The 15,625-nt window shown below is 43.9% G+C and overlaps 1 protein-coding gene across 2 annotated transcripts in view; it reads right to left on the bottom strand.

Moving 5' to 3' along the window:
* The window catches only part of gabrb3 (gamma-aminobutyric acid type A receptor subunit beta3), a 387,525-nt gene that overhangs the window by 65,212 nt on the left and 306,688 nt on the right, over window positions 1-15,625 (bottom strand). For both annotated transcript variants that reach the window (XM_067985792.1, XM_067985793.1), the window contains one exon: window positions 881-1,101. In XM_067985792.1, coding sequence (XP_067841893.1) covers window positions 881-1,101 — 221 coding nt within the window. Of the gene's footprint in view, window positions 1-880; window positions 1,102-15,625 lie in introns of those variants that run through there.

Genomic DNA, 15,625 nt, shown 5'->3' with positions numbered 1-15,625 from the left:
TACAACTTTAACCCTCTTCCCCTCAGAAAAATCTGCAAACAGCCATCAAACGATTCCCTGAAGCCACTAGTTAGCTCCAACATTCAGATGATTTTTCTTTTATAATTCTTCAAACCAATTACACAGCAGTTTCAGCTTTAAATCATGGGCAGTCCAGCTGTGTCTTCATTATTACTGTAATCGGCCATTTTGGGACTGGGACCATTTTTTTTTATTTACAGGTTGGTGATTACGTTGTTGGGAGTGATGCTTGGGTGCATATTATGTGTAGAGGAGATGTTCCTGGGAGATTTTCCATTAATTTAAATGGAAGGTTGTTTTACAGGCTTTGCGTTCTGATCTGGCCAAATTTCCTGATATTCGCTGTGCCCAGATGATCCAGTATGCCTGCACACAGGGGCAGGATTATCTCCCCATGTATATTCTGGGAACTAACAGGAAAAACTCGATTAAGTAATCCCTAGATAGGAGAGAGTTAAACCAGGATTCCATAAACGCCACAGATGACATTAACGTAAACTTGAATGGTTAATTATTTTGCAAGGGAAATTTCTCTTTGGCTTGTCGCAAATGCTTATATTCCTACCCCGTTTTCAATTTACAATCACTGCGGGGCTTTCCTGATACAGAAACCTAGGCTAACCAGATCAAAGCTGACTGATGACACCGCAGGGGAGATGATAAAAGTACAAGAGTGGGTCACGTGTATGCTACAGGCTTTTTCTTCAGCCTGAGGTCAGGGTTACATAATATAGTCTGCCAGAGCTTTTGAGGGTGGGGGGCAGGGGAAGAAAAAAAAATGCCGTCTCAACATGCAAATGTCAAGAGCATTGGCAAATTGCCAGGCCAATAAAGCAGCTTCTAATCATACAGCACAAACCTCAGCCCGTACAGCACCGTTCCATCCGGATGAAGGCGGATCATCCGATTCTTCACCGTGACACCGTGCACAAATGATTTCTTGTCGTTTAGGAAGTACGTGTCAGGCACCCAGAGCTGATCTGCCACTCGATTGTCTAGAGTTAGGTTGAGAGGTATCCCAGAATAGGCAAGTCTCTTGTCCCTCCAGTATTGTTGGAAATACATAGTTATCGTGTAATCCTGTAAGAGAAGTGACAGGCAGGCTATCAGCGGTGTTTCACTAAGGAGTTCCTTCATGCTTTAGACACTGCACACAAATGGAATGGAAGCAAATGAACCATATAAAATCCTTCTGAGCAAGTACTTAGTGGAGTGAGCATGTGGATGCACTAGATTCTACACAAACAGTGAAAAATAAATCAGTGTAAAGTTTCAATGATCTGGCCATAAAGTATAGAACAGAAAACAACGTCAGAATAATACTTTTAGGCTGCCTTCTTTGAAGATTCAATCAAACATGCAACATCTTGTTAGAAGCTAACCTCAGTCATATAAAGAACTGCAGACAGTGTCAAAAGGTAACCATTTAAAAAAAAAACACACTGCATTTAGATTACAATACTGCGGAAATTCAGTAGTCCAGCTATCTTAGAGGAAATTCAATGTTTGTTGCCCTGCAAAAAAGCTGATAACATGGGTTTTACATCTCTCAAGAGATCTTTATGTATAATAATTTAAGGATGCAAAAAAATACGAAAAGGCTGTGGCCCATCAAGTCTGACCCTCCCACACACCGAGTACAATCCACCCCACCATAAACGTAACTGCATCCATTTAATCTCCTGAGGAATCTACAAATAAAATAGAGTGAAGCTACAGATATTCATCCTTCCTGACATATCTACTATTGAAACTTGGGTGATTTCCCTCCACAGGTAACGCTCACTCCTAGTCCCTAGTAGCACAAGAACCAGCATATCTGCACTACGTTACAAAAGAAGAGCCGGACATTGTGCTCCCCTGTGCTGCTGGTGCAGATGCAAGAGTGGTGCTGAAACTCAGGCTTTTGATCCCTACACCAGTTCTACGTCTGCGTCAGGTTTTGAGCTGCGTATATGTTAGGGAAAAAGTGGCTTTTTAAAATTCGTTCATGGGATGTGGGCGTCGCTGGCAAGGCCAGCATTTATTGCCCATCCCTAATTGCCCTTGAGAAGGTGGTGGTGAGCCGCCTTCTTGAACCGCTGCAGTCCGTGTGGTGAAGGTTCTCCCACAGTGCTGTTAGGAAGGGAGTTCCAGGATTTTGACCCAGCAACGATTAAGGAACGGAGATATATTTCCAAGTCGGGATGGTGTGTGACTTGGAGGGGAACGTGCAGGTGGTGTTGTTCCCATGTGCCTGCTGCCCTTGTCCTTTTAGGTGGTAGAGTTCGCAGGTTTGGGAGGTGCTGTCGAAGAAGCCTTGGCGAGTTGCTGCAGTGCATCTACACACTGCAGCCACTGTGCGCCAGTGGTGCAGGGAGTGAATGTTTAGGGTGGTGGATGGGGTGCCAATCAAGCGGGCTGCTTTGTCCTGGATTGTGTCGAGCTTCTTTAGTGTTGTTGGAGTTGCACTCATCCAGGCAAGTGGAGAGTATTCCATTACACTCCTGAATTGTGCCTTGCATATGGTGGAAAGGCTTTGGGGAGTCAGGAGGTGAGTCACTCGCTGCAGAATACCCAGCCTCTGACCTGCTCTTGTAGCCACAGTATTTATGTGGCTGTCCAGTTAAGTTTCTGGTCAATGGTGACGCCCAGGATGTTGATAGTGGGAGATTTGGCGATGGTAATGCCATTGAATGTCAAGGGGAGGTGGTTAGACTCTCTCTTGTTGGAGATGGTTATTACCTGGCACTTGTCTGGCGCGAATGTTACTTGCCACTTATCAGCCCAAGCCTGGATGTTGTTCAAGTCTTCCTGCATGCGGGCACGGACTGCTTCATTATCTGAGGGGTTGTGAATGGAACTGAACACTGTGCAATCATCAGCAAACATCCCCATTTCTGACCTTATGATGGAGGGAAGGTCATTGATGAAGCAGCTGAAGATCGTTGGGCCTAGGACAGTGCCCTGAGGAACTCCTGCAGCAATATCCTGGGGCTGAGATGATTGACCTCCAACAACCACTACCATCTTCCTTTGTGCTACGTATGACTCCAGCCACTGGAGAGTTTTCCCCCTGATTCCCATTGACTTCAATTTTAATAGGGCTCCTTTGTGCCACACTCAGTCAAATGCTGCCTTGATGTCAAGGGCAGTCACTCTCACTTCACCTCTGGAATTCAGCTCTTTTGTCCATGTTTGGACCAAGACTGCAATGAGGTCTGGATCCCTGTGGTCCTGGTGGAACCCAAACTGAGTATCGGTAAACAGGTAATTGGTGAGTAAGTGCCGCTTGATAGCACTGTCAACGACACCTTCCATTACTTTGCTGATGATTGAGAGCAGGCTGATGGGGCAGTAATTGGCCGGATTGGATTTGTCCTGTTTTTTGTGGACAGGACATACCTGGGCAATTTTCCACATTGTCGGATAGATGCCAGTGTTGTAGCGGTACTGGAACAGTTTGGCTAGAGGCGCGGCTAGTTCTGGAGCACAAGTCTTCAGCACTACAGCCCGGATGCTGTCAGGGCCCATAGCCTTTGCTGTATGCAGTGCACTCAGCCATTTCTTGATATCACGTGGAGTGAATCGAATTGGCTGAAGACTGGCTTCTGTGATGATGGGGATATCGGGAGGAGGCCGAGATGGATCATCCACTTGGCACTTCTGGCTGAAGATGGTTTCAAACGCTTCAGCCTTGTCTTTTGCACTCACGTGTTGGACTCCACCATCATTGAGGATGGGGATGTTTACAGAGCCTCCTCCTCCCGTTCGTTGTTTAATTGTCCACCACCATTCACGACTGGATGTGGCAGGACTGCAGAGCTTTGATCTGATCTGTTGGTTGTGGAATCGCTTAACTTTGTCTATAGCATGTTGCTTCCGCTGTTTAGCATGCATGTAGTCCTGAGTTGTAGCTTCACCAGGTTGGCACCTCATTTTTAGGTACACTCGGTGCTGCTCCTGGCATGTTCTTCTACACTCCTCACTGGACCAGGGTTGATCCCCTAGCTTGTTGGTAATGGTAGAGTGAGGAATATGCCGGACCATGAGGTTACAGATTGTGCTGGAATACAATTCTGCTGCTGCTGATGACCTGCAGCACCTCATGGATGCCCACTTTTAAGCTGCCAGATCTGTTCTGAATCTATCCCATTTAGCACGGTGATAGTGCCACACAACACGTTGGATGGTGTCCTCAGTGCGAAGATTGGACTTCATCTCCACAAGGACTGTGCGGTGGTCACGCCAACCAATACCGTCATGGACAGATGCATCTGCGACAGATAGATTGGTGAGGACGAGGTCAAGTAGATTTTTCCCCCGTGTTGGTTCGCTCACCACCTGCCGTAGGCCCAGTCTGGCAGCTATGTCCTTCAGGACTCAGCCAGCTCGGTCAGTAGTCGTGCTACCGAGCCACTCTTGGTGATGGACATTGAAGTCCCCCACCCAGAGTTCATTCTGTGCCTGTACTACCCTCAGTGCTTCCTCCAAGTGGTGCTCAATGAGGAGAAGGACTGATTCATCAGCTGAGGGAGGACGGTAGGTGGTAATCAGCAGGAGGTTTCATTGCCCATGCTTGATCTGATGCCATGAGATTTCATGGGGTCCGGAGTCAATGTTAAGGACTCCCAGGGCCACTCCTTCCTGACTGTATATCACTGTACCGCCACCTCTGGTGGGTCTGTCCTACCGGTGGGACAGGACATATCCAGGGATGGTGATGGAAGTGTCTGGGACGTTGGCTGAAAGGTATGATTCTGTGAGTATGGCTATGTCAGGCTGTTGCTTGTCTAGTCTGTGGGACAGCTCTCCCAATTTTGGCACAAGTCCCCAGATATTCGTGAGGAGGACTTTGCAGGGTCGACTGGGCTTGGTTTGCCTTTGTCGTGTCCGTTGCCTAGTGGTCCAATGCCGGGTGGTCTGTTCGGTTTTATGCTTATTTTGACTTTTTTTAAGTGAGATTAGGGGCTTGCACTGCTCCACGGGGCCAGCCTCATTATTGTATGTATTTGGGTTATGAGAAGGCAGGGGTTTTTCCTCTCTGGATTACTTGCACTGCTTTGTTCTACTGAAGCAAGTTCATCCAGATGCACTAAAAAAAGAGCAGAGGACAGGCCTACTTGCACACAGTGGCAGAAAGTGCCTCCCTGCACCTCTTAAAGTTGTATCACCCTCAGATTGGTAAGTATAATTTTATTTAAATGTTTTTCCTTTATACCTTACTTCTGTTGGATTAATTTTGATGGTTCTTTTATTTCAGTTTCAGATACTGTTTTATTTTTATTTGTTACCACCTCCCAGTAATTCACCGTCGTGCACATCAGCCCCCGATGGACATTTCTTTGGAATTCTTTGTTCTCTGGAGGACAAGGAGAATTTCCAGAGGATCCGGCAGAGAGATGTCTGATGGCTTCCTATAAGTGAGGCAACTGGCACAGACCTACCATAAATCAGGTAGGGTGGTCCCCAGATTCCACAGACCTTCCTGGGCATGCTACAGAAGGCCTGATGACGGGTGGCTGTTCTCCAGGTTGGGAATGAACCAAGTGGCATCTGGTTCTCCAGTGGAAAACGTCATGTTGATCAGTAGGAAGTTGAAGGAGTACAGGCACAGTTTCAGACACATGCACAACCTACATGCCAACCTGGGTACCAGAAAGTGACTGTGCAGCATGCCGCTACGTTGTTATAAAACTATTTAGCGTGTTAGTGCCTTAAAAGGCACTAACACCGTGACAAAGTTTCCGATTCTACGTTGCATCTTGAAGGTGTGCCACCCTGAGGCATGGGTATTCATGAGGTGCAAAGAACGAATTGTAAGATTGGGAAGAGCTTGTCATGGGTGTGGAGTACAGGTGGAGCAGGCACTTTGTAGCAAGCAACCAGTCAAGGAGCTATGAGATACATGGTTTGGTCGGGTACTGTTTCCTTGCCCAATTCCTTTGTGCAATCTTTTCGCTATTTGGACCCAGCTTCTGCAGGTGATGATTGTAGTGTTGATCCTGCTTACCGCCTGCTGTCATAAATGGTGCCCTGATGCCCTCTGGGGAATGAAGGTTCCCTGAAGTGCCATCTTGTTAGAAACTAACCACAGTCAAATAAAGAGACACTGAACTGGAGACAGTGTCAAAAGATAGTCATTTATTGAAAAAAATTATACTCTCTTGATACGATACTGTGGCAATTCAGTAGTACTGCCCTCTTAGAGGAAATTCAATTTTTGTTGCCCTGCAAAAAAGCTAATAATGGCTGTTCTGGGTGCCCTGAAGTGCCCACCCTCCTCACACCCACCTCATGTAGCTGCATGTCCATTTAGTCATCCTTGAAACAGGGGTGGGTAGCTGTACCACTCATTCACATGCCCACAGAAGCAGTTTTGTACCTCTACATTAGGTTTCCTTTCAGTTCCTTACACTTCCTCACCCCCACACCCGCGTTCCCCCCCCACTTCCCCACAAGACTCGATCAAGGTTTACAAATATATTAAATTGATTTTGAAGCCTGGTAAAGTTGAAATAAATGTTTGTCCCCATATGCAGGCACTTACCTTTAAGTACCTACACCCTAGGTTTATTTGGACCTAGATAGCCAGAAATGTTGCTTGATCCTCTGGAGTGGTTCTCTGCACAAGAGCGGAAGTGGGCAGGCCACCATATAGAGTTATTGTAATGAGCTGGTACGGTCAACGCACTTCTACACAGTTTTCACAGGCAATGTTGCACAAAAAAACCTCTCTTGCACTGGGAGTGCGGTTTCAGGCCCAAGTGAATACTGGATCAGTATGAACAATCTCTTTGAATGCCAGTCGAGCTCTTCTTCATCAGTTGTAATAGGATGTTGGGAAAATAGCCAACTAAAATAATCCTCTTACATGGGCAATTAGACTTCCATGCTGAAGTTGATTTTTTTTTGTGTTTATATGGCACCCTCTCCATTAATACATTTGGATGGTACGTAGTTACAGGCCATGTCATGAGCAATGATGCACAGCAGAGCAAAAAACCAACTGGATATCGAATCAAGACATGCCCACACCTGATCACATATGGTACTGCGTCAGTAACCCAGAGGTCACACGTTTTAAATCCCACCATGACAAGTGGTGAAACTGAATTCAATAAATCTAGTCATTTGGGTGGGGGCTGGTACCAAGGGGAAAAAATGACCATGAAAATTGCCAGATTGTTGCTAAAACCTAACTAGTTCACCAATGTCCTTCAGAGAATGGAACCTGCCACACGTACCTAGTCTGGATACACATGACTCCAGACTCACACTAGTTGGTTGATCCTTAATGCCTCCTGAACTGGCTTAGCAAGCCGCACATCTGCAACTAGAAAGCCTATTCTTGTCCCCACCACTTACACTGTCCACATTTATCACCGTCAGCCGCCTATATTGGGCAAACGGCCACTTCCACTGAAGTCAATGACTGCGAGAGCCAGTGTGTGCCCCGCTCCATGCTCTCAGTCCTCCATTAACGAGGAAGGTCTTAGTCCCTGTGAAAGACAATACACCGTCCAATGTTTATAGCGGGCTAGTCGCGTTAATACCAATGCACCCACTATAAGCAGTGGGGACTGTACCACCTTCTCAAGGCAACTAGGGATGACAGTAAACCCCGATATATATATATATTCATATTTTTAAATCAGAGCTTTCATTTTATTGAGATGTTGTGAGTTATTATCTCAAATTAGAGCTTTGTAGCAATTTTGACTCTGTATCGTTATAAGTTAGTAGCAGAGATAAAGAATGGTGACAATAAACTAAAGAAAAACAAGAGAAGCTCCAAAATAATGGGGTAGGGAGAAGGGAACAATTAGTAAACACAATGTGAGGGGTAAACAAGAAAAGACTGAATAAAAGGGTAAATAAAACTCTGGCCTCAACTATAATCTTTTCAGTGGAAGTTGTTACCAGAACAAATAGAGTTCAGCAGAGAAGTGGCACAGAAATCGTCCTTTTGCATTGCTGCAAATGTTTGGAAATAGCACCTGAGCTCCACTTTTCATTTTTAATTTACTTTCGCATCAAGCTCTGCAAAGCTGCCCTAATTCATTGCACAAAATGTTACAGAATGTGCTGCCATGTGTACAAATAACGTAATCGCAAAAATAAGAGCAGAAAGGCTTTACCTTTGATTTTCTGGCCTGGAGGTGGTTAAAGGGGCCTTCATTAAAATATAAGAATATTAAATAGTATATAGAAAAGGTAAACCCAGATTATTACTTCAAAGTGATCCAGGAAGATAGTTGGAAAAGAAAAAGTAAAGTTAGAATAGATACCAGGGAAAATTTCTTTACTTAGAAGAGTGATAAATATTTGGAATAATTTACCTAACAAGGTGATAGAAGCAAAACATATTTAATTAGTAAAAACAGAACTATATGCCTTGAAGGGAAAGCTAATGTGCTGGAGGGATGAGCTTCACTGGACCAATAGCTTTTTCTCAACCCTACTTTTCCTATTTTGTTGTGTGATAGCTGCATACACAGAGCTCCCCTAGCTGGTAAATGTTGTGGTATTGAGCCACATAGATTCAGAAAGTCCACAATTTATCGCATGTCTTTACAGGTTCAGCTGATCTCATCTAGGATAGCTATGGGCGTAGGTGCTATAATTAGGCTTAGTACCCCCAGGCTAGGAGGGGGGGAAATCAGCCAGGGATCCTACTCCTTGCTCATTATTCAATGATGCCACACTTGACGGTCTGAGTCCGTGGATAGATGTCAGGTGAGGACATGAACAGGTTGAGTAGTGATGCACTCCTGCTTTCATTCACTACCTGGGCTCAGTCATGAAATGTGGCCACTAGGGTGAGAATCCAGAGGGATGTCTCAAGAAAGGAGGGGAGAAATGGGGGCAATATTGCAAAATGCAGTTCGAACAATGATAACTCATAACTTTTTGATGGTGATTTTAATGTCGGGACATAGATATCTAACCCAGGGGGGAAATTACTCTTAGCGTATTGAGAATCATCACATGAGAATTAAGTTTTCTACTTTATAAGCACATTATCTGGGAAGTACAATCCAGCTGTGGAGTGTGCTATCTTGAGCCCTCATGGAGTCAGAATGCAGTCCACTCAAAGCTCAACTTACCAAGGGGCCGCAGAGGATTATCATGGATGAAATGTGAGTCCAGTAAAGTTCACTTTTCGGGGTGCAAGAGTGACCTAATAATAAGCAGAAGGATGAGCATGCATAGGAGCGGTGAATGAGGTGTTTCCTACCCATTGTGCTTGGAAACATGTACACAAGTGTCTGACCTGAAGTGCCTAGGGGAGCAATGAGAATAAATGTAAATAGACTGAGCCTGCCAAAGGAAGCTTTGCCTATCAGTCATGTTTGCTTGTCTAACTTCTCCAAGGTATACTTACCCTGAATGTTTCTTATACTGTTTTGGAAGTGGAGCATGTAGGAGACAAATGAAGACTTTTGATAAGGATTAAAGCATATCATTTACGGAAAACATATCAAGTTGCAATGAAAACCAGATTACTATTATTAAACACTTATAGACCTGACAATTGAAATGCACTCAGCCTACCAATATACTTCAAATGATGTGTAGCGTCTCCCTGCATAATATCTGCTCATTCAATGCATATTGTTCTTCTCCTTGCAGAAGAAAGTGGCTTTCAATTGGAGGGACAATCCAAAAGCAGGTTGGGCTGTGTAGTGCTTGGTGACATAAACTGGAGGTGCTGACTATACTCCTGTGTTGTACATTGACTATGTGTACATTAATTGTGCCAATGAATGAGAGTTTTAGCAGGTCAAAATCTATGCCTTATCTCTGTAACCTCCTCCAGCTCTACAAGCCTCCGAGAACTCTGTGTTCCTCCAATAGTGGCCTCTTGTGCATACCCCATATCCTTCGCCCCACCATTGGTGGCCATATCTTCAACTACCTAGGCTCTAAACTCTGGAATTCCTTCCTTAAACCTCTCCACCCTCTTTTAAGACACTGCTTAAAACCTACCTCTATGACCAAGCTTTTGGTCACCTGACCTAATATCTCCTTATGTGATTTGGTGTCAAAATTTGTCTGATAACGCTCCTGTGAAGCGCCTTGAGATATTTTACTACGTTAAAGGTGCTATCTATTGCAAGTTACTGTTGTTGTTGACTGTGCTGTGTCACAAAGCATAGTATGTACTGTTAGTGCAGTAACAATATGCATAAATGTGAACATGGATTCAACAGGTGCCGTATTCTTTTTTCACATAAATGCCACTCAGTATTTACCATTGAAGAATGATGGTTATTTGCTCTGGAGACTGTCACTGAGCAGCATACAGCAAGAGTCACATCTGCAAAATGCAGATGGTCAGCACAGTAGCAGCATCTCTCACTCAGTGTGCGGTAGCACAGAACAAGCTAATAGGTCTCAACTCGCTCCATCACCTTTCCATTTCATGCCTTTGGGAAAGCGGCAGAAGTCGCACCTGAAAGAACTGGATAGGGAATTCCGAACACAAAGACAGAACTCAATAGGGAATTCTGAACACACAGACAGAACCATCAGCGTTCTGTAGTAGGTAGAGGTAAGCAGCAAGCAGAACCACACAAAGCTCCTCAAGAGACTTTGCAGGAAGTGTCCTTTTCCAATGAATAGTGGAGTAGTCCACGAGGCAGGCCCCCTAAGCACCAGTGTACGTATCATAAGCAGGCAGGTCAGTGGTACATTAAGTTAAGCACACCCTATAAATGCAGTGTGATATATAAAAAAACAAAAGCACATCAAGTTAAATTATACAGAATTACATAGAATTTACAGCACAGAAACAAGCCATGCAGCCCAACAGGTCTATGCCAGTGTTTGTGCTTCACACAAGTTTTCTCCCATTCTACTTCATCTAACTCTATCGGCATATCTATCTATTTCTTTCTCCTTCACGTACTTATCTAGCTTCCCCTTAAATCCATCTATGTCATTCACCTCATCTACTCCTTGTGGTAGCAAGTCCTACATTCTAACCATTCTCTGGGTAAAGAAGTTTCTCCTGAATTCCTTATTGGATTTATTAGTGACTATTTAGTTTTGGACTCCCCCCAAGTGGAAACATTTTCTCTATGTTTATCACATCAAACCCCTTCATAATTTTAAAGACCTCTATCAGGTCATCCCTCAGTCTTCTCTTTTCTAGAGAAAAGAGCCCCAACTTGTTCACTCTTTTAATACTGGAATCGATCCTTTTTAATGAATTTGTAAAACAAAAGCAAATAAAGAATGTTAACCAAACATAAACAAATAAGGCAAAAAAAACACCCAATGTGATAAGAAAGCTGGTGACTGTTCTTTCGCTAGCTCCTGGTCCACCATCGTTCATAACTGCAGTATGCCTGCTTTCCAAGGCAATAATATACAGTGTGCAGCACATCACTACCAGGCTGCCTACTCTCTTTGTAGCATATTGTTGGGCACCTCAAGAGTGATCCAAACTTAACTGTTGTTTAAGCAGGCCAATGTCTGCCCTAAGATGATTCAGCCTCTTGAGTTTGCCACATTGTATGTTGTTTACTGAGGGGTTCAAGGATTGCGAGGTGGTGTCATAATCCACATTTTGGGGGCAACCCATTTAACTTATAAGCAAATCAGTCAAACATTCTTACACTGGAAGAGCTGAGGAGTCCACGATTCCCTTAAGATAAGTGCATCAGGGGCAATCCCTGGACAATATGCATATTCTTTATCTTCGTCCACCAAGCAGACATTTATGGAGTGTTGATCTTTCCAGTTATCATACAGGGGTTTGAATGGTCACATGGGTCCACTTGATGACACCTTGTGCCCTGGGAATGTCATACCTTTGGTAAAACCGTGCCTGCCTCTTGAGCTGGTGATAGATCCCAGTGCTGAACCTAATAAAGTCACAGGCCTGTTGAAGTCGGGCCTCTGTAATGCAGCAGTGAATTGCAAACTGGTTGACCCTTGTAAAGTCTCCTGTTGGTGCCTGGAAGGATCATGTAGCATAAAAGTTTCGTTTTGCCCTCACTTCCCCCGCTTATGGAGGTGAAGTACTAATGTTGCTTCTTGCCTGTAGCTGTGGTTCCAGCCAATGATAACAGTTCCTAAACGGTGTCTCTGGTAAAGTCTCCTCACAGAGTAATCCTTGCTGAAGCTCAGATGCATGTGGTAGACATGGTGTTTGGAGTAGTGTCTGAGTGAAATTGCTAAATTAGATCTCCCTTACTAATGTTCTGAATTATGGATGGCTTCATCCAGTAAACTTGACTGAAAGTGTCCCAGCTCGTTTCACGTTGAATCTTTAACAGTTGCAAGGGTCGGGAGACCCTTAGTAATTTGGTGAACTCCAAAAACCACAATCAAACTCACCTCTCAGCCCATAATTTCTAATGATTTTTTTTTACAAAATAAATTAATTACCTAGTAGCATCAAATGGATGAGCTAACTATCGACAAGCTGGAGATGATCAACAAGCTGGAAAAAAAATCTGTTGATACTTGAGTTTCTACTGTGGGTCGAAAAGAAGTCAAAATATTATTGCTGATGGGAGGGGGGGAAAAACCCTCAAATTTATTTCAACTGCTGTGCAAAACATGCCCATCGAAGACCACGGGTAAAAGGAATGACTTTTCTCCAATGTGCCTTTGATTTGCAATATTTAATTCTGACAGATCCAATTATTTTCTCCTTTTATAGAAACCATGAGAAAATGCAAATATATAACTGTAAAAGATAACAACAATAACTTGCATTTATATATTGCCTTTAACGTAGTAAAATGTCCCAAGGCGCTTTACAGGAGAGTTATCAAACAAAATTTGAAATCGAGCCGCATAAGAAGATATTAAGACAGATGCACAAAAGCTTGGTCAATGAGGTAAGTTTTAAGGAGAGTCTTAAAGGAGGAGAGAGAGGGAGATAGGCGGAGAGGTTTAGGGAGGGATTTCCAAAATTTGGGCCTAAGCAGCTGAAGGCACGGCCGCCAATGGAAGAGCGATTAAAACCGGGGATGCGCAAGAGGCCAAAATTAGATAAACTGAGAGATCTCGAAGGGGTGTAGGGCTGTAGGAGGTTACAGAGATAGGGAGGGGAAAGGCCATGGAGGGATTTGAAAACGTGGTTGAGAAACTATCATCACCACACTGTGTAATTGTCTGTGAAGATCGACAGCAGCACCACAAACAATTATGAAATGTTTTGTTGCTGTGTTGAAAATTTAAAAAAACACAATCAGAAGAAGAAAGTGGCTAGGACACTTGGAACTGTGTGATGGAGTGGGTTGCAACACTGTCCTTTCAATTCTGGAATCTGAGCTTGAACGTCACCCAAACCAATCGAAGATATTTTTCCCTCCAAGTCACTAAAAGCTAGTGCACAGGTACAAAAAGTAATCAAAAAGGTTAATGGAATCTTGACCTTTATCTCAAGGGGGCTGGAATACAAGGGGGAGAAAGTTATGCTTCAGTTGTACAGAGCCTTGGTCAGACCCTATCTGGAACTCTGCGTTCAGTTTTGGGTATGGCACCTCAGGAAGACTATACTGGCCTTAGAGGGGGTACAGAATAGAATTACCAGAATGATACATGGTTTAAAGGATTAAATTAAGAGGCCACGCTGCATCAACTTGACTTATATCCATCTGAATTTAGAAGGTTGAGGGGTGATCTGATTGAGATGTTCAAAATGATAAAAGGATTAAAGGAGCAGTGGCAGCGTGAATACGGAATTGGCTAAGAGACAGAAAGCAGAGGGTAGTGGTGAACGGTTGTTTTTCAGACTGGAGGGAAGTATACAGTGGTGTCCCCAGGGGTCGGTATAAGGACCACTGCTCTTTTGATATATATTAATGGCCTGGATTTGGGTATAGGGGTACAATATCAAAGTTTGCAGATGACATGAAATGTAGTAAACAGTGAGAGGATAGTAGCAGGCCTCTGGAGGACATGGACAGACTGATGAAATGGGCAGACAAATGGCAGATGAAATTTAATGCAGAGAAGTGTAAAGTGATGCATTTTGGAAGGAAGAATGAGGAGAGGCAATATGAGCTAAATGGTACAATTTGAAAAGGGGTGTAGAAACATAGAGACCTGGGGGTTCACATACACAACTCTTTGAAGATGGCAGGACAAGTTGAAAAGGCTGTTAAAAAAGCATATGGGATCCTTGGCTTTATAAATAAAGGCATAGAGTACAAAAGCAAGGAAGTTTTGCTACACCTTTAAAAACACTGGTTAGGCCTCAGCTGGAGTATTGCGTTCAATTCTGGGCACCACACTTTGGGAAGGATATCAAGGCCTTAGAGAGATTGCAGAGGAGTTTTGCCAGAATGATACAAGGAATGAGGAACTTCAGTTACGTGGAGAGACTAGAAAAGCTGGGATTGTTTTCCTTAAAGCCGAGAAGGTTAAGGGAAGATTTAATAGAGGTGTTCAAAATTATGAGAGGTTTTGATAGAGTAAATAAGAAGAAACTGTTTCCACTGGCAGGAGGGTCAGTAACCCGAGGTATTTAAGATAATTGGCAAAAGAACCAGAGGGGAGATGAGAAGATTTTTTTTCATGCAGCGAGTTGTTAAGATCTGGATTGCACTACCTGAAAGGGTGGTAGAGGCAGATTCAATAGTAACTTTCAAAAGGGCATTGGATATATACCTGAAAAGGAAAAATTTGCAGGGCTATGGAGAAAGAGCGGGGAAATGGGACTAATTGGATAGCACTTTCAAAGAGCCGGCACAGGCACGAAGGACTGAACGGCCTCCTTCTGTGCTGGAAGATTCGATGATTTACTAACGTAGATACAAAGAATCTATTTTCTCTGGTGGCGGACTTCAGAACAAGAGGACACAATCTTAAAATTATAGCTAGGCTGTTCAGGAGTGAAATCAGGAAGTATTTTTTCACACAAACAGTAGTGGAAATCTGGAACTCACTCCTCGAAAAGGTTGTGGATGCTAGGACAATTGGAGCTTTCAAAACTGAGAGCGTTAGATTTTTGTTAAGTAAGGGTATCACGAGATATGGAGCACAGGTGAGTAAATGGAGTTGAGGCACAGATCAGCCATGGCCTAATAGAATGGTGGAACTGGCTCGAGGAGCTGAATGGCCTACTCCTGTTCCTACGTTCCTCATGGCCGGCTGTGAGGTTATTAAGAGTTTCAACCACCTTACTCACTTCCTAATGGGCATGAGTCTATAGCACAAAGTTTGGCATCAACTTGATAGACTCACTCAAAGTCTTAAAGGATGCCTGGTAAGTAGTATACTAATTAATAGAGCATAGCACTTTTTAAGTAAGACTTGGGACCTCTAAATGGTCGATTGCAGCCAGCCTGTCTGGAGTTGTTCAAAACTGCAATTAGTTTGCCTGATATTTCTGTCAAAGCACAGCAAGGGGAAACCTCTCTGTTATGGCCTGGAATATATGAGTTAGTGATCCCTCCCTTGATGAGCTTTGTTCGACGGGAGGGCAGATCAGGCACTTAGCTGCGGCGGTCAGTGTGGCCCATTCATTGCCTTCATCGTTTCCTGCTGGTCATTAAAGTTAGTACAGTTCCGACCACTTATAGCGGGCACGTTGGTGTTAACGTTACTAGCCCACTATATGCAATGGATGGTGTATCATCCTTTACAGGGACTAAGG

This window comes from Heptranchias perlo, chromosome 6 (assembly GCF_035084215.1).
Source record: "Heptranchias perlo isolate sHepPer1 chromosome 6, sHepPer1.hap1, whole genome shotgun sequence".
NCBI classification, from domain to species: Eukaryota; Metazoa; Chordata; class Chondrichthyes; order Hexanchiformes; family Hexanchidae; genus Heptranchias; species Heptranchias perlo.
The sequence above is the reverse complement of the archived record's forward strand: the minus strand, read 5'-3'. Positions and strand labels throughout refer to the sequence as shown.